The sequence below is a fragment of the Parasteatoda tepidariorum genome, chromosome 3 (genome assembly GCF_043381705.1).
Source record: "Parasteatoda tepidariorum isolate YZ-2023 chromosome 3, CAS_Ptep_4.0, whole genome shotgun sequence".
NCBI lineage: Eukaryota > Metazoa > Arthropoda > Arachnida > Araneae > Theridiidae > Parasteatoda > Parasteatoda tepidariorum.
Window position 1 is genome coordinate 29,373,624 of NC_092206.1, and position 25,092 is coordinate 29,398,715.

The window sequence follows — 25,092 nt, forward strand, 5'->3', positions numbered from 1 at the left end:
AAAAGTCCTTCATGAAAGCTAGTTTGTCTTAATGCTTGATCCAGAAATTCCCTATGAAATTAGAAGGCTATGAAGTTAAAACATTGATAGTTGTAAATTCTGAAATTGGGTCAGATATTCAATGCGGGTTATAAAATAAAATTTAAAGAAAGTGAATTGTTTATATGAATTGGTAGATAATTTCTTCTTAAAAATTTTTTTTTTTTCAAATAATAATAAATTAATTTCATCTTTATTTGCGAAAACGTTTCAGTACTTTAAGTCACTATAGACCTGAAAACTGTTCTGTAAATTTTTAATTTAAAATTAATAATGTTTAATGACACATAAATATCAATAGATGTACATAAACCTATGGAGACTTACTTCACTTTCAGAATCACTTTCAACTTGAGCTGGAATCGCTCCATGAAAAGGTAAAGTAGCAGTTCCCATTTTTGCCATTCGAGAAATCAACTGAGCCTTATCCTTCTTGGGACTCTGCAAAAAAAAAAAATCTCTGTAAAAATAATTATTACATCAGAATTTAATACATGCATTATTTTCTATTAAAAATAACCCCTTAAAATAAAATTAAAATTTGTCATAAAAAATAAATAATTAGACAGCTGATTGGATGAAATCTTATCAGTCACTGATGGTCTCTCTTTCATCGTAGAACCTTGAACAAAACTTTTTTTTTTAAACCTTCAAATTATTATTGCAATAAATATTTCTGATATTGTGGGTAAAATTTCAACATGATCAACATTTCAATTCAGATCTTTACACATGAAGTTATCTTTACCCATGAAGATAACAGATGAAGTTATCTTTAGGATATGAAGCTGTACATGTAACATATAAAAAGTAACATACAGATTCTAGTAAGGTCTATATAGTATCACATCTATAAGCTGGGATCAATTCGTGAATAAGTCACAAAACTTTAAAAATTATTGAGCTTAGAGAAAAAAATAAATCTTCAAATTTAATTCTAATCCTAAATCCATTCCTATCCTATAGGCTGTGGAAGCATCAAACTTTAATCTGGAGGGGGCAGGGTTTGACCCTCGAAGCTCCTAAGATCCACAGAGTACATGTGATATATGTGTTCATATAATCTATAGCAGGGGTATTCCAACTGGCGGCCCGTGAATTCTTTTTTTGTGGCCCGCGAACTAAAATATATTAGTTGTCATTTTTTGCGGACAATTTTCGTAAAAAATCTATATAGGTTTAAAATACTTTTCTCGTTAATAAAAACCTATTTTCTTCGTTTCTGTGAAACTTAACATACCAACGGTGCAAAAGAAATTATTTCTCAGGTTTTGCATCCAAGAAAATTATTTATTCAAATACAAAAATAATAGTATATGTTGTTCTTTTTTATTTCATTTTTTTGTATTTTGTGAATATAATTTAGCATGATCGTATCAGAAATTTTCTCGTAGAAATTCTCCGATTTAACTTTTTAAAACCACTCATTTAGGACGAAAATATTTACACACACATTTGTAAATATCTATTCTCTGGTGGTTGCAGCAGACAAACCTCAATTTTCTCATTGAACATTTTGTGTGCTACAATGTAAGTTTTAATACCAATCTTTTTGAAGTTTTATATCTTAACAACTAGATATTTGTTGCACATTAATTGTTTAATACATAGGTGCACATTAAAGTTATTGTAGCCCGAATTTTTATCATTTATTTAATATTTTTTTAAATATTATTAGTAACAATTAAGTATTTTTAAAAATATACTTATTTTAATTTGTTATTCAATACTTTTGTTTTGTACAACTTGGTAAAAATCTGACAGTAATATTTAATGTTCCTTCAAACATAAAAGAGTTCTACATAAAATTTTGATGAAGTTGTGGCCCGCCATTTGATTTGTGTTTTTAATTGCGGCCCCCGGCCTCATGTAAGTTGGAAACCCCTGATCTATAGAATGGAAAGTACCATGGTGAGTTGCTGATCAGCACCATGGGTACAGGGATATGAAGAAAATTTTCTTCTTCAGATATGTCTAAATTTTGAAGGTAACCTCACATAAATGGGAGGTGCCGCCATCTATCCAAGAGGTTCTGCGCTAAGTCGCACTTTCATCCTAGCAGTGTTCTCTTATCAAAAAAAAAGTTCTTTCTTCTGACTTAATTTGCAAAGCCAATGAATGGCGATCTTAGCTTGTCTAAGTGTCATTAGAAACAACAATATACTCGGTTACAATGAAAGTCAAAAGTACCAATATTAAAATACTGAACATATAATATTTTTTAAAAGAAATTATAAAACTATTCATGTTTCGTACCAGATCATGCAAATTAAATCAAACATCTTTTTCTCAATATTTTAAATTTATTTATAATTTACCTGTGTTAACTGTTCTGAAATAGAAGCCCCTCGTTGTCGAATATTATCTTCAGAACTAAAAAAAATTATGTTTATAATTAGGAATTTAAAATGGAATTATTATGAATGAATATAAAAATGATTAGTTATAATTATGTAAAATAAACTTTCATTTTAAATGCTAGTAATTTAAATAGAGTTAAAAGGCATCAGGTCGCAATCCAGTACTGCACCAATATAATATTTTGCAATCTAGGTTATACACTCTTTGCACTAACATTAGATGGCTCTTAACTACTTGTACTGGCAAAAAATTCACAGATGTGTTTATGCATTGCAAAGCACTGAGAGATCAATACGTTATAGAAATCAGGAAAATCTTTTTTGTGATACAAACTACAAATGACTTTTTTTTTATTTCTGTGATAATTCCCTACTGCTATGTTCAGCATGCATTTGACAATTTTTTGAGAAAAGCATCTTGTGCACAACACTTTTTTCCAGAACAAGTAGTTAAATGTGACAGTCTTAAATCAAAAAATAAAGATCAAAAGAAGGTTACCATTTGATCAAATGGAATTACAGGAAAAAAAATCATAAAAACCTTATGGAGGAATGACGAGGCTGTACTTCAGGTTTTTTTTCTGGTAAATTCTCTGCTGCTTTTAATGGGCTCGGTGAATGTGAGGAATCTCGAGATACTTTGACCTACAATTAAAAGTAAAAAATACTTTTGCAATTTACAATTACAATCTACAATCAAGGTTTGCAATTCACAAGTAACAAAAATTAAACTATTATTTAAAAAAATTTGAAATATGATTACAGACTACACATGAAAAAAAGGTTTAACTTATAGATTTTATAGGTGCAGAGTCCCCCAAAAAAAGTCCATATCTAGTTTAGAAACTTTAAAATTGCCTTGGACACAGTTGTAAAAGTAGTGTCTAGGTATAGTAAAGGGACTGTGTATTACAAAATGAAACCACTTACAGCTCCATTAGGTGGAAAACTGCCGACTAGTGTCCTTATTTTAAAAACAGTATAAGAAAGAGGGAAAAGTGAATAAAAAGTTAGAGAACTAAACCAATTTAATAACAACAGAGACCTTAGGACTTAAATGTTTGTTTATGATTCTCAATGATGTGAGGCGGCAAAACACGATTTTCTTTTTTAAAAAAAAACTAGTTATCACAAGTAATCTTTATTTCTGATGTACAAAGTTTCAACGAAGTATAAACTTACACAATTTTAGGAGTCCGTGAACATGATTACTTTAAAACCATTGAGCTGATCTTAAAGAAAATTTAAACACCTTTTTGGAAAGAATTACCGAATGATTGAATAAAGATATTTTTTCTTTGGTTAAAACTCACTTTAAAAGCAAGAAATTTTTTTTTGGGCGAAACAAGTTTCTTTTAACATTGAATGTGTAAAGCATTTAGAGTGAAAGTTGTTTTCTTCAATTCATTGAAAAATTTGCAAAACTGAGGTCGAGTTGGCAAGGTTTGTATGTATTGCTCACTAACACCAGCACACAGTGCACTCCATTTGAAGATTATATCAGGAGTAGGCATCTCTGAAATGCTGATGTTTAAAACATCCAACATTTGAATAAATATTTATTTTATTATATTAAGAAGTTTAGAGATAATAGCTTTTTTTATCCTTCAAAACCCCAGTGATGCTTTAATGTTCTATATTAAACTTTGGTAAAATATTTAAACCTCAATACAGCAACATACACTAGAAAGAAAATAATACTAATTGCTTCTAAATAATAAAGTCAAATTATTAAACTTTTAATAATTATTATATTCTAAAAGGGAAAAATGAAATTTAAAAAAAAAACATACTTTAGCTACTATGATTTCAAAAATAAGTGTAGAATTTGGTGGAACCGCACTGCCCATGCCCTCGGCACCATAGGCTAAGTGAGGTGGAACAATTAGAAGACGTCTGGTTCCTTTTTGAGCTCCAACTAAGCCTTCACTCCATCCCTGAAATAAAATGGAGAAGAAAATTATACAACAATCAGTCTAAATATAAATTATACCTTAGTAAATCCTTGAATAACACAGATATGTAAACAAAAATGCTTCAAATTATTTATCTAAATCTGTGCACTATTTCAGAAATTTTGAATTATAAAATAACACAGATGTTTTTTTTTTTTGAATATAAAAAGAAAGACTTTATTACAATAACAAACAGCCATCATACTTAGTTTGCCAAAAATAGAATGAAAAAACCGTATTTAGAAAATAATCAATCCATAAATATATTTTCAAGTCAATTCTAATCAAATACAAATTATTTTAGAAAATCATTACATGTTTGAGTGGATAATATTTGCAAACATTGGAAAAGCGGATGAAAATGAAACTGCAATTTAATGTCTCTTTAAGTGAATGAGAGCACATAGCAAATATTTTTTGTTTAAATTGACTGGACACTTAATCTGAAAAACTACTATTTTATCATACGGTCCAAACTAATCATTTAATTCTTCAAGTATCAGTCTGAAAACGTCATCTTTGCAAAAATGACATGCAGTCAGATGCAATAACAGATTTGTACCATTTACTTAATAAATAAAAAAATCACTAAATTCAGAGTTCCTTAAAATTTTGCAACTCATGTCCTTATTTCTCAGGAACTGCCCATTAGTCATTTTCAACTAAGAGTGACAAATTTTGATGTATACAGATGTGTTAGTCAGCACACACAAACAATGACACGAATGTATAGAATATAATAGTTTATTCTATACTTTAATATTTTAAAGAAATAAAATGACTACCCTATATAAAATCAAACTTATATAAATACGTAACTTTAAAACATGAACTTCATTTACTTGAGCAGTCCTTAATGAAACATTGAGTATAAAATAGATACCTTAATAACTTTTTTCCCAAGTCGCAATCGAAAAGCTGATTCAGACTGCATGTTGGTGTCAAAGACCTACAAAAAGAAAAAAGAGAAAGTTTATCTTCAAGTGAAAACATGTGTATTTGTCTAATAACATAAAAAAAAATAACAACAGATTCTTACTAACTTGACCAAAAACATAATTTGTTAACAACCAGCCAGTATATTTGACCTCGGCAGAGTCTCCAGTATCCAGAGTTGGACCTTCTCCTAGAGTAAGGTCTTGTATTATTAAGGATGGCTGATTTTTATCAAGACTATTGGCTTTAGCTAGAGCAATCTAAAAATAAATAAAAAATAATAATAAAGTTAAATTTATGTAATTCTTTTTAAAAAAAATGGTATGAGGTATTTTTTGATAGTATCAGCAAATATTTGCTATCATATGGTTAGTAGTTTCATAAAAAGTAATAAAATTTGTATACCAGAGAGATTTATTATAAGTTTTTATGCTTTCATTAAGTAAAGCAGAATACAAAATCAATTCAAAAAAATTTCATTTGTAACAACATGCCTGTAAAGGTAATTTTAATATTTTCAATTATTATTTTTGTACATTGTCAGTGGTCTGCAGATACGGAGCAAAAACCTAACCAATTGTAATAAAATGACATATACCAATCAAATAATATATCCAACTACCAAAACTATAAATCTATTTTTATTTTTAAAATAATTTTTTTTACAAATAATAAGTTGGTTACAGCAAATTATTTTATCAAGAATAAAAAATTATTTTAAGATTTAATAATGAAGTTTTAAGTCATTACAATTTAAATGTATAGCATTTAAGAAAAAAATTTAGAATTTTTTTTTAGAAATAATAATTTTTTTTACCTAGAAGATAATTTACAATTATACTAATGAAAAGAAATTTAAAGTGAGGACTCAAATTTTAATATTTTTTTTAAAAATTAAGTTCCCAACACTTCTTTTCAGAGACCTCTAATTCAAGTGTTATTACATTATGCCTGTATGTCATTCAATTACATTATGCCTGTATATCAAACTTTAATATTCATTTAACTCATATTCCTTTTACTAAACTAACCGAAAATATTCTAAATCTTAAGAGTTGCTGTTTTATCGTTTTTTCATTGCTGCTAAGATTATTTATGCCAAAATATTCTTAAATATAGGAATTCATGTCTTCAAGGAATTAGATCGGTTAGACACTAACTCTATATACGAGTATCTTCACTCGTATTTTTGCTACTTTAAGATGGTCAGTGGTCACTTGATATCGTTTGATATTTATAAAGCTTTGTCTCATATATTTTTTTGCAATTTTTTTTATTTGATTAACACAGGAAATTTTAATGAAAATACAAAAAAAAATATTTTAGTTATTAAATAAATTATACTATGAACACTAATAAAAAATGATAAAAACTTGCAAATTATTTTGTTAAACAAAAAACAATTTATATTTTAATTTAAATTTATACGAGTAAAAGAGGTTTTGATGTAACGAGATAAAGAGAGGTTTAAAATGAACTGAGATAAAGATTATTTTTAAACTATAATAAAAATACTATTAGGAATTTAAAGAAAATTTGGAAAATAAGTGATGATATATGTGACAGCACCTATCTTAAAGAATTGTGTAAAAAATAATTAGATAAATAAAAAATATATATATTTCATTATATGCTTAGCTTCTTGCAGTTTTTAAAAACATTTTAAAAACTATTAATTAATTGTATAAAGGATTGTTGTTATTTTTACCTGTTTAGCAAATTCAACAAGGGCTGTTTCGACATCAAAATTAATGGACCAGTTTTCATTTCTATCATCATAAAACATTGCATAGTTATTTTGCTGAACCTAAGAATAATTTAAAATTTAACATTGCAGAAAATCAAAATAGTTAGAAATAACAACACTAGATTTGAAAAAAAAATAGATAATTAACTGCAACATTAAACTGGAAGTTTCTTTAAAAGAACAAAAATCAACAAAATCAATACAAAAGTTAGAATGCATGAAGTTTACTCAAATAATAGTTGCAGAGCTAAAAATATTTAATTTTTTAAAGATACTTACTTGGAATTTAAAAAGTTGATGAATATTACAGGTAGCTACTTTGACTTGTTTTCCTTTATACAATAAGATTTGATACTAAAGAGGAAAAAGCAAGGGGGGAGAAAACATTTAGTGCTACTGCATAAACAATTAAAAATATAAATAAAAATAAATAAAATACATACATTACTAGCTTCATGCCAGCCTAATATTGCACACCCCAATTTTCCTTGCACTGTATAGTTACCATCAACTCTAAAGTAATAAAAATTTATTATATTACATTTAAAATAGAGGGGGAAAAACGAGATCAAATGATAGCAAAAGGGTGAAGTTGTGTGGAGGATAAGACATCAACAATAACCAATAATTTTCATTATTAGTTCCCTAGGACTTATTATATTATGAACTTAGTGACAAATAAAAAAGGAAAAAGACTAGTTCTAAAAGCCTGGAATGCAAATTAAATATAAAGAACAAAAGAGCATGCAGATTTCAAATCAGATAATTTAATAATGTTTGTGCATCACAGGTAAAAGGCAGTATATGAATTTCTTCTTCTGCGATTTTAAAATTTTTATAGTTTCTGATACAGTTTTGTTTCTTTATCCAGAAGTATAACAAAGCATTTTGTTACAAGCCTAAAACCAACATATTGCCACTTAGAAAAGAGACTATAATAGTGCAATTAGAAGTGAAAAATATTTATTCCATGAGTTATGTTGAAAAATTTAACACTTGTTGATGTAATGCCTTTTACCATAATACGTACATGGATATATTGAGTACTATAGTAAAAATTAATAAAAAAAGTAATTAATTTGATAACATTTAAGCCCTTATCCATGCTAGAAGTAGAAAAAAGCTAAACAATAAATTCTATACTATAAATTAAATATCAAATTGAGATTATAACGTGATTAGCAAAAAATAACAGCTTCTACAGACATAGCACGAAAGTAAAATAAAAAAAATTTAAAAAAATGGAAAAAGTATAAAGTTCAAATCACATTCAAATGCCTAAAGCTTTAAAAAATAAAAATAAAATAAAATAATGAAGTATAAATACAATATCAAGCAAAATTCCTGCATCTTAAAGTGTAAATAAAATAATAAGTGGAAATATTGCGTAGCGAAGCATAAAAAAAAATTAAAAGAAAGAAAATGAGTTAAATGAGATTGCTGTTCCAAATAGAAATGATTAAATGATGAACACTGAAGTGGAAAGCAAATATATACTGTATAAGTTTCATTAAACTTTTAAATAAAATGACAAATACAAATATTGTCAATGAGAAAAATCTATAAATAATAAAATATTAATTAAAAAAATATATTAATGAGTAGTACATTTAATGTTTTACATAAAATTCTACAAAATATCATAATTTATAACTAGAAATAAAGCATCTTCTTATTAACAGTACATCTATAAAATTAACTTAGAATAAATGGTACATGACACATAACAGCAAGTAAAAGAACTTACAATTTATAAGCATTTACAGCTGATGCATGGATTAATTTTAAAGTTCCAGTTCCTTGATTGCTTTGAGAATTATCTGAAAACGGTAATAGAAAATTTAATGTTTTATATTGAAATCAAATAATTAGTAAGAAGTGAATAATGATGAAATATTAACTACACAATGCAATCTGATTAGAAGATTAAGTTTAAACATATAAGTAATAAAATACTGATAGCTTTTTAATTTGAGTAATTGATGTCCTAATTATCTAATAATTATGAAATTAAGCTATTATCAAAAAGTCTAAACTTTTGATTAGCCTAAATCATTAGTGTTATTTCAACACATATTATTACAGCACAAGCTGAGAATTTAACACTCATTGGTGGTGCTTGTAACTTGAGACTTTCAATCAAAATTTTCTGAACTTAATTGAAGAAGTAGTACAATTTAAACCGATTCATAAAGTTGAAAAAAATAAGCGAAAAATAGATGCAGTGTTGTTGATTACTTGAAGTTATCACTATCAGGTTTAGTTTATTGTTTGAATTATACAAAATAGACTACTAGCTTATACTGATAATTTATTTTGAAGTACAACACAAAATGTTTTTTTCTTACTTTGCATCTTGCTTATCAAATAAATATCTCGTAATAATCATTATTCTTCTTTCAAGGCACTATGGTCTGTTATAGGCCAAGGCCATCCCAAATAGTCTTTGCCATCTGGTCCTATCCACAGCAGAGCTCTTCTAGTTTCCTTTATTTATTGTAGGAAAATCCTTCTCTACCGAGTCAACCCTGATTGGTGCTCTTCTTTGTTTTTTGTTTCCCATGGGATTCGGAAAAGTGAGCTTTTTTAATGGATTTGTATTATCAGATCAGAACAGATGTCGAAGCCATCATAGTCTATTGTACTACATAAATTTAACAATATCACAATATCAATCAATACTTTTCGTATATTTCAAAGTTAAACAAGGATCTCCAGCGGTTATTCTCATCCGAATATTTTTCTAAAGATTTTTTGTTCAAAAGTCAATAGTTTAGTTAATAGTCAATAGTTTTAAAAAGTTATAATGTAACTTGGTTATTGCCCAGAATTCACTCTTATAAAGCAAAATATGTCAAATTAGTGTTTTATAGATAATAATTATTATAATCAACAAAAAAAATATGTAATGTTTTTGCATCCCTCCAGTGCTGCCCTATTTCTTCAACGAAAAAAGCAAGATAATAACATATACAAAAAATAAATAAGAGACATAAGTATAAGAATATCCTATGCCTTACCATTCTTTTTTGGTTGCTTTGGAGCTGTAAACGTTAATGCTTGGTTGACATCTCCACTAGCTTTCTCAGATTGGAACAAACTCGAAAGTCTTGATCTATATAGAAAAAAAAAGAAAAAAAAAAGAATTTTTTGAAACAAAGCTAACAAAAGATATGATCAAATAAAATTGCAATGAATATTTATAATTTACTTAAATAATTTTGAATTATAATCTTACTGATACAATGTATAATATCAGTAAGCTGATAATCTCAGTGATATAGCGTATGATGAATTGCAACATACTTCTGTAAATCTTCAATTGAACTCAATTTGGAGTAAGACCTAAATGCCTGCCTAAACATCTCAAACTTTTCTTTATTCAACAGGAAAAAAATATTCACAATAAGTTTTTTTTCTTTTTGCACAGTAAGACAATGTGTTGTGTTTGTATAAAGAACTCCCTTTGCCAGTTGTCTGGAATATTGTTGGTGACTATGGTTACAAGTTTGAACTATTCCAAAAAGGGGTGTGAGGTAAACAGTAAAGACAAGTTTTGATAGGTGTTGTTGAGAAAGATATCAAAAGCTTCCCTCAGTAAAAGTTGTATTTTCTTGTTTCTTTAGCAGCAGATAGCACCAGACTCTGAGGCAGAAGGAATTACTTTCTGACTATAGCTGGCCAGTTAAGGGATTTAAAAGAATTTAATAATAGCTTTATATCATGAAATTCATAGATTGAAAATATCAACAAAAACTTCAATTTGTTTTGGAATGGAATCATGGCTGAATGTTTTCTGATGTTTTGCTAAAGTTAAAGAATTGTCGGTTGTTTCCATCAGTGTTGGATTTTCATACTAACTTTGAAGTGATCAGAAAATCTAAATCCATGTTTGAATCTTAAAATCTTAATCCATGTTTAAGCTTTAGTGCAATTGAAAGATATAAATTTGTGAAGAATTTACTATACTGATGCTTTTTTCAAGATAAAAGAATTACCTGAATATTTTTTTTTTTACTCTATCTACATTATTTGGATAATTTAGAAATGCTCAATTTAATTTCGAAGAAATGCGCAGAATCTTCGTATGTGGGTGAAAGGCATATTCTTAGATAGAGGCATTTCGTTTTACATATCACTCAGGAATGTTAAGTTTGCTGCTTTATGAAAAGAGCATATTTGTGCATGAAAAGATTTAATATGCCAGAAGAATTAATTTTAAAAATAAAAGAATTCATTATTGCAATTCATCTGCTATGAAATGATTTAAGATTTGCAAAATTTTAAGATATTTTGAAGAAAAGAAATAATATACACATTTTATGAATGAGTAACTTCAATATGTTTATAGTTTATCATATGCATATTTAACATCCTTAAATAGTAGCAGGGGTGATTGTGAGAATTTCTTGAGTCACAAAAAAAAACAAAAAAAAAAAAAAACAGTTTAAGTTGAAAAATTAGAAAAAAATTTAAACAAGGTTTCTTTCCTTTTTCTCAATATTTGTAAGTTTACTTGAAATATATTTAAAATTTTACACATACCTATGATGACCTGGAGAAGTAATTAAAATTTACAAATATGTCCTTCTTTCTTGAGTTTACAATTATAACAGCTATTTACTGATAAAAAATGAATATTAATCACGAATATAAGCTCATAAAGTATCTCTCTGGCTCTCCCTTACAAACAAATAAAATAAACTGTGCTTTTAAGTTCCACCTTTGAAAATTTGATTTCCGGAAACTTCTGTGATCAATGATTTTTTGAAACGTCTGGACCTTCGATCTCCGGAAACTTCAGGATCACTGTCAGCGAAAAATCCGTAAATCTGGATTTTTTCCGGAGCACAAACAGCCCTGTAGTAGTGTTGTGTGTATTTATTGTTTTATTTTTAATAAACTTATAGCAGAATGTTAACAAAGTATGTTTACCAAAGTAAAATTATAGTTTTGTGTGCTTGCTATATTTTAAAGAAATTCGCAACATAGTGGTAACGAAACTGTTGCCCAGAAGATAATATTTTATACAGATCTGCAATTTTTTTAATTTCATTATTGTTTGCAAAATGGATGCAAAGTGTCGTTTAATCATAGTTCTCGCTTTTGTGTAAATTGTTATATTTTATGAAATTTGCCACAGAGTGGTAATAAAACAGTTGCTTGGGGAATAACATTTGCTATAGATTTGTTGCTTTTTTATTTATGAAATGGATGTTTAGTGTTGTTTAATAACATAACAAATAAGTTCTGAATTTAGCAACACAATATAAATCAAAGTTGTCATTACAAATGTCTTCTAAAGTTGGTACTTTTAAAATTATATCTTAATTTTATTAAATTAGAATAAAAACTCGTACAATTTAAAATTTATCAAAAAAGAATTACAAAAGTAACAATAGGCCATAATGTATTCAACTATGAAGTCTCTTTACTTTTATCAATAAACAAAATTATTAAATTTATTAAATAAACTATATAAGCCAATGAATTAAATAAACTAAAATATAAATTTCTGTTTTAAAAAAATCTTTTTGTACATTTAATTAATGATAAAATTCAATAAAGCTATTGAAGCAATCATATATGAACATTCTGTTTCGAACCAAAAACAAATACTTTTACTGTGGTGTTTAGATTCAGGTCTTCATTGAATAAAACTTATTACAGTGGTTATGAACAATAGGTAGAATAGTTAATATATATNCGATTTATATATATATATATATATATATATATAGACAATTTTCGTTGTAAACCTACCATAACATGACAATAAAACTTGTCTAAAAATGATTTCAATAATAAAAAATTACATTACCTAGTAGTGGAATTCACACCAAAATCTCCTTCATCATCTTCAATATTTGGAAATTGCATGGTGGAATTGATGAGTAACTAGTTGAAATTCTGTAGAGAAAGAAAAGATGCATTAATAATTAGATCAGGAAAGTTAATTATGAACTATTTTTTAAATATGATTACTATAGCTATGTAAATAAATATAGTGCATAATTTTATAATTAAAATTACCAACGCAAAATATATCAGAATTAGATAATAAAATGATTAAAAGTAAAAGATATTTAAGACAAAATTTTTTTTACTTATTTTGGAAAAAAATATTTTTAACTATATTTAATGGATTGCTAATTTTAACGGTTAGGAAACTCTGCCTCATGATTGCATTGTAATCCTCCTGCTTTTCAGCATAAAAAAATTTTAGAAAACTAATTAATATATTATAATGGTAGTAAAAATGTGCAGCATAAAAATTTCTTAGTCCCTAAATCATTCTTATAAATGGTTACGTTAATTACTTCTGTTTCTAACATTGCTACAAATTTACAATGAAAACAAACAATTTAACACCATTATATGGTTTTATTAACTTTAAACTATTCTTAAACAACTTTATAAATTTTTATTCCTCTACAACAAGTCAATGACTTTTTAATTAATTGGCAACATTATAATAATTGTGATTAGCCTTTAGTTACACTAATAGAATTTTTTTTTCAATTCAGCCAATAGTTTTTTTTTTTTTCCATTATTATTATTTTCACCTAATAAATTCTATTACATACAATACCTAAAATAATTTTCTTAAAGCCACATCATCTAAATTTTCTTTGATTTTAAAAATTCGTTCAAACATAAATTTAATTGTTAGATACAAGAACATATGTATTTATATTTTAAAAAATATTTTTTTAAATTGGATAATTAATTAATGAGAGCTAATTATTTATGTTAGTTACAGAACATTTTATGACCAATTTTTAAAATCAGCATTTTTCCCCCACAAATGTGAAAATTTCAAATTATTTTCTAATCACTCTATAGTTCTTAATTCCCTGTTAATTTAGTAGCCATAATTACAACTTTTATTAAACATGGTATATATATACTATTGCTAACAACTTTTGTGACTCTTCCGGGAATTATGCATATTATTTTTCATTAATATTATAAAAATTAAGAAAAGTATGGTTACATGTTCACTCATATTTAATCTAAATAATTGCCAACTTTAAAGTGATGAATATTGTTTTTTGCCCTAACTGATAGCGGGTTTATGTGTCAGTTAACAAAGTCATCTATTGAAGAAACAATAACTAAAATCACATAGACTAGATAAAAAGAAAAACTGTAAACTTATAAACAGATAAATTTAAAGATTCGTCAAAAACTTTAAAATAAAATTAAATACTAAAAATATTACAGATTTTCATAGAAGCTATTTATTTTGATAATTTGCAAGAGCAATGAAACAAAATGAAGTATTCCTTTAAAAAGTATGTTATAGTTCGACGACACGCGTGAGCATATAATTGAATTAACTAAAATATTTAAAATTGATAAGTTATCTTTAAAATTGTTTTTTCTCCCAAGAAATAAAATATAGGTACTATTAGAAGACAAAAATGTCATGAACTATGTAATAATTTCTTATAATAATTATCTTTACTTAAAAACATTTGTTATTTTATAATTTGTAGCTAATTTATTGATTAATTAACGAGTGTGTTACAAAATCCACTACCTATTTTTAAAATATCTGCATAGTTAAATTTCTTAAATACAATTTTAAAGACAACATAAAGATGCGACTGAAAATATAACGTGTCTTATACTGAGTACTTATGAAACTTTTAAAGTATTAAACACTGAATAGCTTTTATTTAATATAATTTTAAAAAGATTAATGCGACAAAGGGGTAGAACTAAACTACAACGATGTTTGTTTTCATTTTATCTCAGGTGACAGATGAAATCGTTGCCATCTGTTTAAGAATAAATTTCACATGCGTTTGGTTTCACTTATGGATGGGGAGCCGTATAAAATAAACAGAGATGGCGCTAAAAGTTAAAATTTGTTCAAAGTCTTCCGGGTTGCTACTTCCGATTCATTTTTACGCCTGAGCCAGAAAAAATGCACCATCCAATATTATTATACTTGTAGTGCTTATAATATAACGAGGTCTTTCAATTTAACTGCAAGCGAATTTGGACAAACAAAGGAACTGAACGTTGGGCGACTACAAACGAATTCGAATTACTCCACAAACATGTTATGAAGCTACCCAAAAAATAACAAACGGCGAAATTTTACACAAATATAGCCAAATAGCAGATAACAATAAAAACATGGCCAGCCTTACTCTTTATTAATTTTGGGATATTAATTTTCTCAAATATATTTACGATTCACAACCTTTTAGAGTTTAAAAATTTGAGAAAATTCTTATGAATGGTAAGATTACGCATAAATTTAAACACAAATCACAATAAAACTTCTTAGAATATCAAGCTTGTTCAAACATCTCCTCGTACGGATAACATAAGTGGGGGAAGGTCAGGGAATTAGCCGAGAAATAACCAGGAAAGCAAAACAACGAAAAATAAAAGCAACAGAAAAAACACTGAGAAAGAAACATTGCAACGCGAAATTGTACCTTAATTAAATAGCATTAATTCATTTAGCATTTCTTAAATTAATTTAATATTTTAAAATTAATAATTTTACAAGTGTTATTTTGACGTTTGCAGAACGGAACTCTTCACATTTCATACGTTTTAATACTTTTATTTCAAACTTTTATAAGAGCTTTAAAAATTTTCTAATGCCGAAAATTACACTTATCGTATTGTCATATGATAGTAAGATAAAAAAAAAATTCTAGATTTTTTAGACGAGTAATTTTTTAAAAAGTATTATAATAAGATGTTTATTATTTTGTAGTTATTTTAACTTACCTTAAAATTATCGCCCTAAGAGAGGATTGCTGATGAATGCAGGATACATGATAATATACTAGGAGATATATAATTAAAAACTATAAAATTTTAAAATTTTCTTTCTGCGTACTTCCAAGTAATCCATGTATATAAATAATTTTTTTAAAAATATCTAGTTACATTTGAATAAATATTTAATGGCATTAAATTTAGATTCAATGGTCTGAATGGAGTAGGTAGTTAAATTGAAATAATTTTTGAAGAAAATAACATATCGCCACCATTTTGTACGTCAGGTTTGCAAAGTGTTTCAAAAGAAACCTTTTATTTTAGTGTTTTATTTTTATATGTTTCTTTTTCAGAATGTAAATTTTGTCTCCTGAATATGTTAATTTTGTCTAAAATTTAGCAAAATATTAATGTAATAGATGCAATGTAATAGAGATCGCAGATTATCGAAATTGCCATGGTACGTCTTCGAATCATCCTCAGGGATGTTTCCCAGACCGTCGCCAATAGCCCATTGTGCAGCTCTAGTGTGATGTAAATAAAGTACCTACTTGTAAATTAAAGACATGCAAAAAAAAAAAAAAAATCTTTTTCCCTTCATTTTACTAACATATTTATTCAACCGAACCCAAAATAAGCATTCTTTGTTCATTCAAAGATCAATTTTTCCACTAAAGTCTGCCTCATAGAATTAAAATTGTTGTAAGTTCCAAACCATTTTATTTGTTTTTCTTTATTGATTTTCCTAAATTTATAATTTTTTTCTATCTAAGAATGATGCGAATGATGAAATAAAATTTTATGTAGAATTTAAACGACTTTCTTAGTTTTTATATTAGAAATAAGTATACTAGACATGAATAATATTTTAATTTTCATTATCATTTTTATTTCTAAATCTCATTTCAGTCAGACTATAATTTTCGTGGTTTTCCTTTGCATGTATCATTTATATTCATTATGAACATGAAGCTAAATTTTTCTATGTTCCGACGCTCTTATTATGAAAGGAATATTTACATTACAATTAGGCGGCCTTGTGACCTCCCAAATTTAATCAATACTTTTACACCTTGGCGTGGTGCATATATATATATATATATATATATTATAATAACGAATGCAACGAAATTTGAAAATTATAGGTTTATTTGGAGAAAACATGCCTTCATGTACATATATGCAGCCCTCACAAGTAATGCTTCGAAATTTTTCAAACTTCTGCCGCTTTCGATATATGCAAAGGAAATATTAAGGTTAAAATGAGCTCAGCTTGTGCCTCGCTAATTCAACGACAATTTTGAGACTTTGCGTGTTGTTTCGATTTATTGAATATCCGTGACCAAGTTTGAAAATTGTTGATTATCATTTAGGAAAAATATAGGCCATTATGTAACAGCAGAACATGAGAGAAAAACTAGAAAATTTCTAAGCTCAGTTCGCTACATTGTAAACAGAATGACGCTAAATTTAAGCTCTCTTTTTCCCCTCCTTAATTTGTCTATAAATTTCTAGCTTGGCGTGATACATAGGTTTAATGAGAAAATATACGAAATAATTAGTTTGAAAATTATAGGTTAATATTTAGGGAAAATATAAACCATTATGTAACAACAAAACATGAGAGAAAAACTAGAAAACCAAGTTCAGACGCTGCATTATGAAGGGAGTGGCGGTAAATTTAGGCCCGTTTTGCTCTCTCCCTAATTCGTCTATAAGTTTGCTACTTGATGAGGTGTGTAGGTGTATTGTTATACTAAATTTGGCCCAATTTGAAAATTATATGTGATTATTAAGGAAGTACATGTACAATATGCATGCATATCTTCATATAGATTCAGAGAACACGGCTAAGGGATTCTAACCCATTCTCTGTAGATTCACTCTCTGACGGCACCATTATCTGTAGATACAGCGTAGCTTAGTTACGATAAATCTACACAAAAAGTGTCTGAATTTCAAAGCTGCAACGAATCTTTAAAAATAGAACTTAAAAAATATTATAATTTTTTTTTTTTTTTTTGTATAAAGTTAGCACTTTGTAATACTGTTGAAGCCAGTTTAGAAATTCCAGACACAGTCCAGAACATTTTTCCAGAAACTGTGCAGATAAAATATTTTGCAAGTTACGCTAAATCTCTTAGAGTAGATCTAACAGAGGAAACGTTTCCATATTTGCTAAGAAAATGGTAGGCCAATGAGTAACGTTTTAATGTATCAGTATGATAGATCAGGGGACATTTGTCTCAACAATTAGTTAGAAGTATTGAAAAGATACTTCACAACTCACTGATACTAGTAAATCTAGAACTAATAGTAACATAAGGACATAATGTTTGATCAACTAGTCTTATGTTTTAGTGACATATGAGTAGTGAATTGGCCCGAAGAACTGGTAACTCTAAGATTTATCTTGGGTCTCTTGATCATTGTACACGACCTAGTACCACGCAGCCTATGACTCACTTGTGGGCCGCGGGCTATGGGATGAGAACTGCTACACTATTTACATTCATTATCAAGTTAATCATAGGTTACAGAGTGGGTGTTGGTTTGTATTATCTTTGACTTTCCTGAAAGAGATTTTTTCAGAATCCATGGGAAATCTAACTTTTTGTTTCCCGAATCTTTGTGCCACCAGACTACATCTTTCCTTTCCTTCTTTCCGTTATATTTAATTTGATAAACTGACTGACTCAGTTTAAAAAAAAAAATGAACAAAAAAACACATAGATAAAATTTTTTATTATTTTTTTATTGAAACAACAACAAATGACAACAAAAACAATGTAGAAAAGTAAAAATCAACTTTATCAAAAAGTAAAATGTCACATTCATTATTCAAATAAAAGCAATCGAAAAGGATGTCAGATTTCAAATTTTATTGAAACAATTGGATAATTTGTTATGATTATTCTCGATAGTTCATGCCATTTCTATATAATGTTAATTACATTTCTCTCCAAAACTGACAATACGAAGATAAATTATGCAAACAAGACACAGTTGCCTGCTCGAAAAATGAACAGACAAATATTTACCTTATGAGTATCTTTATATATGATTAGTTTCATTTAGAAACTCAATTTATAATATGAAAACTTGACAATTACAGAAAGTTTCATGAAATTTTTTTATTTTTCTTCTTCACTATATATTCACATCCGATTCATTTAATATTTTTACTCACTTTATATTCTATTTTTTAATACTCGAAACATTATATTTTAATAAAATAAAGCATATTTTGTCAAGTTTTGTGTTACATATTATTATATACATATCTCCTACCGCTAAAGTGCAGAAAACAGTTATTCTGTGGATTATAAAGGTAACGCTAAAGCTACGGAAATTGTTTCATTTCTCAAATTACCTAAATAATTTGCACATTATCCACTAGGTACAATTTACCTGGATAATCTACCACATTATCCACTGATCACTCGTTAAAGTGAAAATCGGCATTCTCCCCCCCCCCCCCCCCNCCCCCCCCCCCCCCCGTTTTAATATTTATTAGAGATCTCCTCTATAATCATAATATTTTTTTTTGTCTTTTTGACAAAACTTTTAACACGTTGAATGCCATGGGGGTCACCGGTCACTGGCACTGAGTTTATTCGTAGTGCCACGGTGGTCACTGGTGAACCCAAGATTATTAGAAACACATAATTCAAGTAAATTTTTAATGTTTTTTATTTTTTAATATTATTATCGTTACTGAAATGGTTTGAAGAAATTAATGCGATACATACTAAGAAAATCATTTTGGCCAGACGGGCAAAGCCATGTAAAATTAGCGTGGCATTCAACGTGTTAAAAACATACATTAAGGATGGATATTGTGACACACATAACAAATTTTAAATGGATTATATAAAGAGAGGTTTACTGATATGCTCCTATATTAGAGAGCAAATCCTAAGCTTGTATTCTTCTTGAATCAACATATCGATGTCATATGGCTCTGTTCTCAGAAAATATGATGGAAAAACCATCATGTTTCATTATGAGAATGTTTTTTTTTTGTTTTTGTAATTTCTTTTGTTTTCGTAGTGGAATAATAGGCTGAGCGACATTCTGAAAATTCTCAAATTTTCCAGTATGAAGATATATTACAGTTGATTGAATAACAGGGTATTATTTAAAGACCGTCTTTATTACAATTTTTGAATCCTTATCAAAAATGAAAACAAAAAAGTTCGAACCTGGGGTTCGAATGTTTATACGTAAGCAAGAAAAAAATAAAAACGCTATCAAAATCTGATAAATCGCATGGCAGAAGAGCGGATGTAATCAACATAATCAGATTTGATTGGAGGTAAAAACTTGAAGGTGTTCCTAATGATTGTCTGGCAACTCCTCTTTATTTTCTACCGCAATCAAGCTTGTTATGTAGTTTATTACATGCGCATTCCTGTACTGCGATTTGTCATATTTCGAATGTTTTTTTTCCGGATTTAAATCTTATACGACACCTAATGTATATACTTTTTTGTTTTCATTTTCTGATAAGGATTCTAAAAATTTTTTTAACTGGTAAACATTGGTAACTAACATTGGTTTAGAAGGGACGGTATACACTGTATATACAATTAAATAATTCTGACATGTTTTTCAAAAGAAGGTTTTTACATACAAAATAGATACTTGATGGTAAACAGATACCTGGTTTACCTAAAGTTACTGAAATTTCGCTTTAAATTTTCTACCAAGCTTTTCCTTACGAGAAACGATTATAGTTGATCTAAAAAGCTTATTAAATTCTTTTTTAAAAAAAATATTTTATAAGTTTTTAAAACCTACGAATTTTAAATTGCATTTTTAATATATATATATTCCTACAAAATAAAGAAAAAAGTATGAAAAATATTTCAAACAAAATTTCTGCCTCGAAGGATTAAAAGATAAGGAATTCGCTTTATTTTTAGTCAATTTAAACTTCGCTTTTGATTCTGAGAAGTAATTTGAAGTCTTCAGTTTTTCCTCTTAAAGCATATATTTTTCCTTAAATTATTCCTTCCAGAACAGTAATTAAGGTAAAATATATCCTTGTTTTAAAGAACATTATACTGTTAAAAAAGAAACATTATACTTTCTTCACAATTAAAATATTGCTTGATTTAAGTGCATCTAATAATCAATTCAAACTGTTTAAGTTCTTTTCGTTTTTCAGTTTCTTATTTACCTTCCAAACAACTCACGAAGTCTTCTAGCATCCAAGTTATTGTAGTATCCTTGACTGAAATACATGAAAAAACAAATTAGTTTAAAAATTAAGTAATTACAATTTGGTTGTATTATAATAATACAAAATTTTTATTAATTGTAATCACTTTAAAGGACCTTTTTTGGTTCATAGGGTGAGTATGGGTCATTTGGTCATAGTGGTGAAATGTAGCTAGTATCTTCACTATTATGCGATGTTTAATGCTAAATTAAATATAAATTTCAAATTTCTATATTTTGCTTGTAACGATATTTGATACTTGATAATGATCCTTGTTTGTAACTATGCGTGAGGTATTATGCGAACAAGAATTAATGTATCCATATACTGAGAAAAAAAGTATGGCCAAAATTACCTGAATATAGTAAAATTTACAGTGTTTCAGGTTTTATGGAAGCATCAAATTCTCGGTAATTCTTATCAAAGCATTTTGGTAATGATTTTGGTGAAATTAACGATAAAATAGGTTTTTTTAGAGGTTCTTTTACCACATGTTTGATAGTAAATGCGATAAAATTTGGTAATTTTATCATGATATAATAGAGTAGTTGTTTCCAAATGATGTACCGCGGAACCCTATAGTGGAAGAGTTAAATGAGCTCCATGTTTTATTACTTTTTAAAACCAGTGATGGGTTTTGAATTCATTATTTATTTAATCCTTCAGTTGCCTTTATGAAATTATTTCAAGTAAAGGAAATTATTTCAAGAAATAGAAAAAAAAATTTTTTTAAGGAAAATATATTTCCAAGAACAATATATTGAACAGATTATAAAAGGAATATATTAATTTATAAAATTTTGAATTGATATTTCCTATCTCGCTTTTCAAATTAAAATATAATAATTAAATTCTTTAATGAAAAAAAAAATGTTTTCTTAATAACCATTTTCAACGTTTATATTAGTTCTTTCAAGTTTTGGTAGGGCGTCAAACTAAATACTAACACCTGCCCAACTATAGTTTGTCTAAAATAGGAACTCCCCCAGACATTCGTCTGGACCTGTGGCGGTGACTATGGTAACGAGGTATAACTATTTCAAATAGGGGTGCAGGGTCACTGTTTTGGAGTGGTTTCGGCTTGGGTCTCATGGTCTATTGTGTTAGTTCTAGAGTGAAGCTACCCTCACTAAAATGCACCATTCCTGTTTCCATAGCACCAGATGACTTCAAACTTTGTGGCGGGAGAAGTTCTTAGCTTAGACAAAATATAAATATTAATCCGGCCCAAGTAAATACTAACACCTACATACATATGGTGCACTGCTTCCGACAAGAACAAATAGTAATAAACGAGTCAAAAGAACAGGACTGCCAAAAAAGATAGTTTTTAACAACATATCTATAAATAACTGAAGTGAATTTTCTCTTCAAACTCTTCAGAATTATACTTAATATCATACGATATCAGCAGGTTTGAGTAGAGAAATTTTTTCATTTATTCCACTTATAGAAAATATTGCCTCACACAACAAGCTGTAGTAGTGAAGGTAAGGAACTCAAGATTTGTTTTTGTTTACATTTATATTGAAAACGCCATAAATGTACGAAATAACATCAGTTGACTGAAAGTTCAGGAGAGACTACTAAGAACATATGTGCGCATGTATATATATCTATATATACATACACACGCACATACACATACTGTAAATCAGTGTTCCCCAACCTTTTTATCACCCCGGACCTGTCAACGTTTGATAATTTTACCACGGCCCGCTGGGGGTAGGGGCGTTGATTGTTTATATTATAGATCATTTTGATTTTTTAATTTTAATTTAATTGTATTTAAACACGCGTTCAAAACAAAATACAGTTACACCAAAAAATAAATATAAAGTGATTTAGCATTTTAACTTACTAGAACGTTAAATCAATGAGAACCCTAAGCTTGTTTCTTTGCAATGAGACGGTTACATCTGGGGGTAATCGGAGACAATGATACATTACAAAAATTTATGTCACTATCTTCGGGGGCCCCTTTTTTTTAAATAAATTTTTTTTAATGGAACACAGATATTTTTAATTTGGGGTGTAAATTCAGTTTCAATGAAATGGGCGATCCAGTACCATTTGATCCACGGACCGGTACCGGTCCGCGGACCGGGGGTTGGGGAACACTGCTGTAAATGACCAAAATTGGTGGTTGTTGACTTCCACCAGTGAATGTTGGCGTTGGTAAATGTCCGAAATATATACTAGGACCAGTTAAGTGCCACTGCCCGGTATACATTTGCCCATTATGCCCTATAACTACATCAATGTTTTTTAAGGTCAAGTGCCCCTGCCTAGTAGGCATTTAACCAGTTCTCCGAATACTAATGTTAGTCCTAATCTATCTTCAGCAGATATTAAGATATCGAATAAATACAATAATGTCAACGAATATCTTAATCTACTCAATCAAACACAATCCAAAATGATACTCATTTAATTAAAATGAAAACTTTAAAAAAATATGACCGAAAATATTACATTTAAAGTCACAAGTTGCAAAATTTATTAAAAACTAGCCGCATTAGGCGGCCAGCTGTCCGCCACGCTAAAGGTTTTCACAAATAAAGTTTTTTAAAACATAGCAGGAAATCTGAAGATTAGTGGACAATTGGGTATACTATAGCCTACGTCACAGATCGTGTTATTCCTACTAAATTTAACTAGTAAATTACTAACTAGTAAATTCCTACTAAATTTAACTAGTAAACAGCATTTTCTGCGAACCTGATTTCTAGCAACAAGTAAAAGCATCAAACGAAGTGTCTTGTTATAAGTCGCTACTCGCCAAGTTGGAATTGTATTAGTCTAGTTTCTTTGGAAATAATTTATATTGTTGTTTTACCGAAGTTTATGAATTTAGTAAGCATATTTAAAACTCAGTTTATTAATTAAACTAAAAGGTAAATGTTATTATTAGTAAGTGGAAGTAGTTGTGCTTTTTTCATATTATACCCAATTAAAGTGTTCCTGTCCTGCAATTTTGTCTTCATATCCAGTTCTGCTGCAGACTAAAGTTAAACTTTTCTCCACTTTGATAAATGTAAACTAATGCGAACCTTACAATTAAATTATTAATTCCTTCGTATATTATTGGTTTAATTTGTCGAAAATTAATATTTCAATTGTAAGGTTCGCATTAGCATACATTTATAATAGTGGAGAAAAGTATATGCATTTTTTAATAGTTTTTTGAATATGACTCTTTGAAGACGAAAAAGCATAGATTTTCTTACAAAATGACTGATAACTAAAAAACTAATCCAAATTTTTGAAAAAGAAAAAGAATACTTCTTCATTATGTCAAAACACAATTATGTGCCGAGTTTCGTGCCTGGGCGAGGCTTCTGGGGCGATATATTGTGATTACAGATAGACAGACAAACAAACACACACACAGCCGCGTTTATTATTATGTATAGATATTGTTCTAATAATTTTAACTCTCCATGGTTTTCGTTTATAATAAATTTCAATTTTATCCCAAAGAATTGCTCTCGTTATATTAGTAAACATGAAACACTCCAGGTACAGTTACCGAAAATGACCACAAAGAAAGAAAAGAAAAACCTTTCCTTCGGAAAAATTTTTAAAAATGGATTGCCTTTTTTCTATATTAAAAACCTCATATAATATTTATTACAGAACAAAATAAATAAAGAAATCTTACCATCCTGAGACACTCTCTGCATCATCGCAGGATCCAGTTTTTGGATTGAATACAAGCCCCGGATCACAAGCTAGCAATCGGGGAGCCCTTGATCCATCAGGAGTCAGAATGCAAATGTAGAATTTCCTGCAATCACCAGCATAAGGATATCGAGGATCTTCGAATTCCTGTAAATCTCTCTCTGTTGGCTGTGGGCATTGGAAACGAAGCAGAGCTGCAATTTATACGCCATTTTAATATTTACCTTGTTAAGGAGCATTATACTGGATAGGTCAAATAAAATCAGACCAAAGAAGAAACAGTTTCAATAAACTTAAAATCAACGGCTATGTTAAAAAGAGAAAATAAATTGTAAGAAAAAAGGGTCAATTTATCTGAGGGATTATCAGATGAGTGTGGTAATCATGAATCTG

At 28.2% G+C, this 25,092-nt stretch overlaps 2 protein-coding genes across 14 annotated transcripts in view; both read right to left on the bottom strand.

Moving 5' to 3' along the window:
* LOC107439298 (FK506-binding protein 15) overlaps nucleotides 1-14,817 on the bottom strand; it is a 47,485-nt gene extending 32,668 nt beyond the window's left edge. For all 12 annotated transcript variants that reach the window (XM_016051850.3, XM_043052476.2, XM_016051846.3 and 9 more), the window contains exons 1-13: nucleotides 14,584-14,817; nucleotides 12,859-12,947; nucleotides 10,058-10,152; nucleotides 8,785-8,857; nucleotides 7,481-7,550; nucleotides 7,317-7,391; nucleotides 6,999-7,097; nucleotides 5,398-5,550; nucleotides 5,238-5,303; nucleotides 4,193-4,336; nucleotides 2,941-3,044; nucleotides 2,358-2,412; nucleotides 367-480 (exon numbers count right to left, since the gene is read on the bottom strand). In XM_016051850.3, the coding sequence (XP_015907336.1) occupies nucleotides 367-480; nucleotides 2,358-2,412; nucleotides 2,941-3,044; nucleotides 4,193-4,336; nucleotides 5,238-5,303; nucleotides 5,398-5,550; nucleotides 6,999-7,097; nucleotides 7,317-7,391; nucleotides 7,481-7,550; nucleotides 8,785-8,857; nucleotides 10,058-10,152; nucleotides 12,859-12,917 (1,107 nt within the window). In that variant the 5' untranslated portion in view covers nucleotides 12,918-12,947; nucleotides 14,584-14,817. The remainder of the gene's footprint in view (nucleotides 1-366; nucleotides 481-2,357; nucleotides 2,413-2,940; nucleotides 3,045-4,192; nucleotides 4,337-5,237; nucleotides 5,304-5,397; nucleotides 5,551-6,998; nucleotides 7,098-7,316; nucleotides 7,392-7,480; nucleotides 7,551-8,784; nucleotides 8,858-10,057; nucleotides 10,153-12,858; nucleotides 12,948-14,583) is intronic.
* A 3,705-nt stretch (nucleotides 14,818-18,522) lies between these two features.
* LOC107439301 (protein obstructor-E) overlaps nucleotides 18,523-25,092 on the bottom strand; it is a 32,390-nt gene continuing 25,820 nt past the window's right edge. The window contains exons 4-6 of one of the 2 annotated variants that reach the window (XR_011636369.1): nucleotides 24,680-24,893; nucleotides 19,599-21,027; nucleotides 18,523-19,352 (exon numbers count right to left, since the gene is read on the bottom strand). Coding sequence is in view for 1 of the 2 variants with exons in the window: in XM_016051857.3 (XP_015907343.1) it covers nucleotides 20,970-21,027; nucleotides 24,680-24,893 (272 nt within the window). In the remaining variant the exon portion in view is untranslated. Of the gene's footprint in view, nucleotides 21,028-24,679; nucleotides 24,894-25,092 lie in introns of both variants that reach the window. The other variant, XM_016051857.3, reaches the window with a different exon arrangement.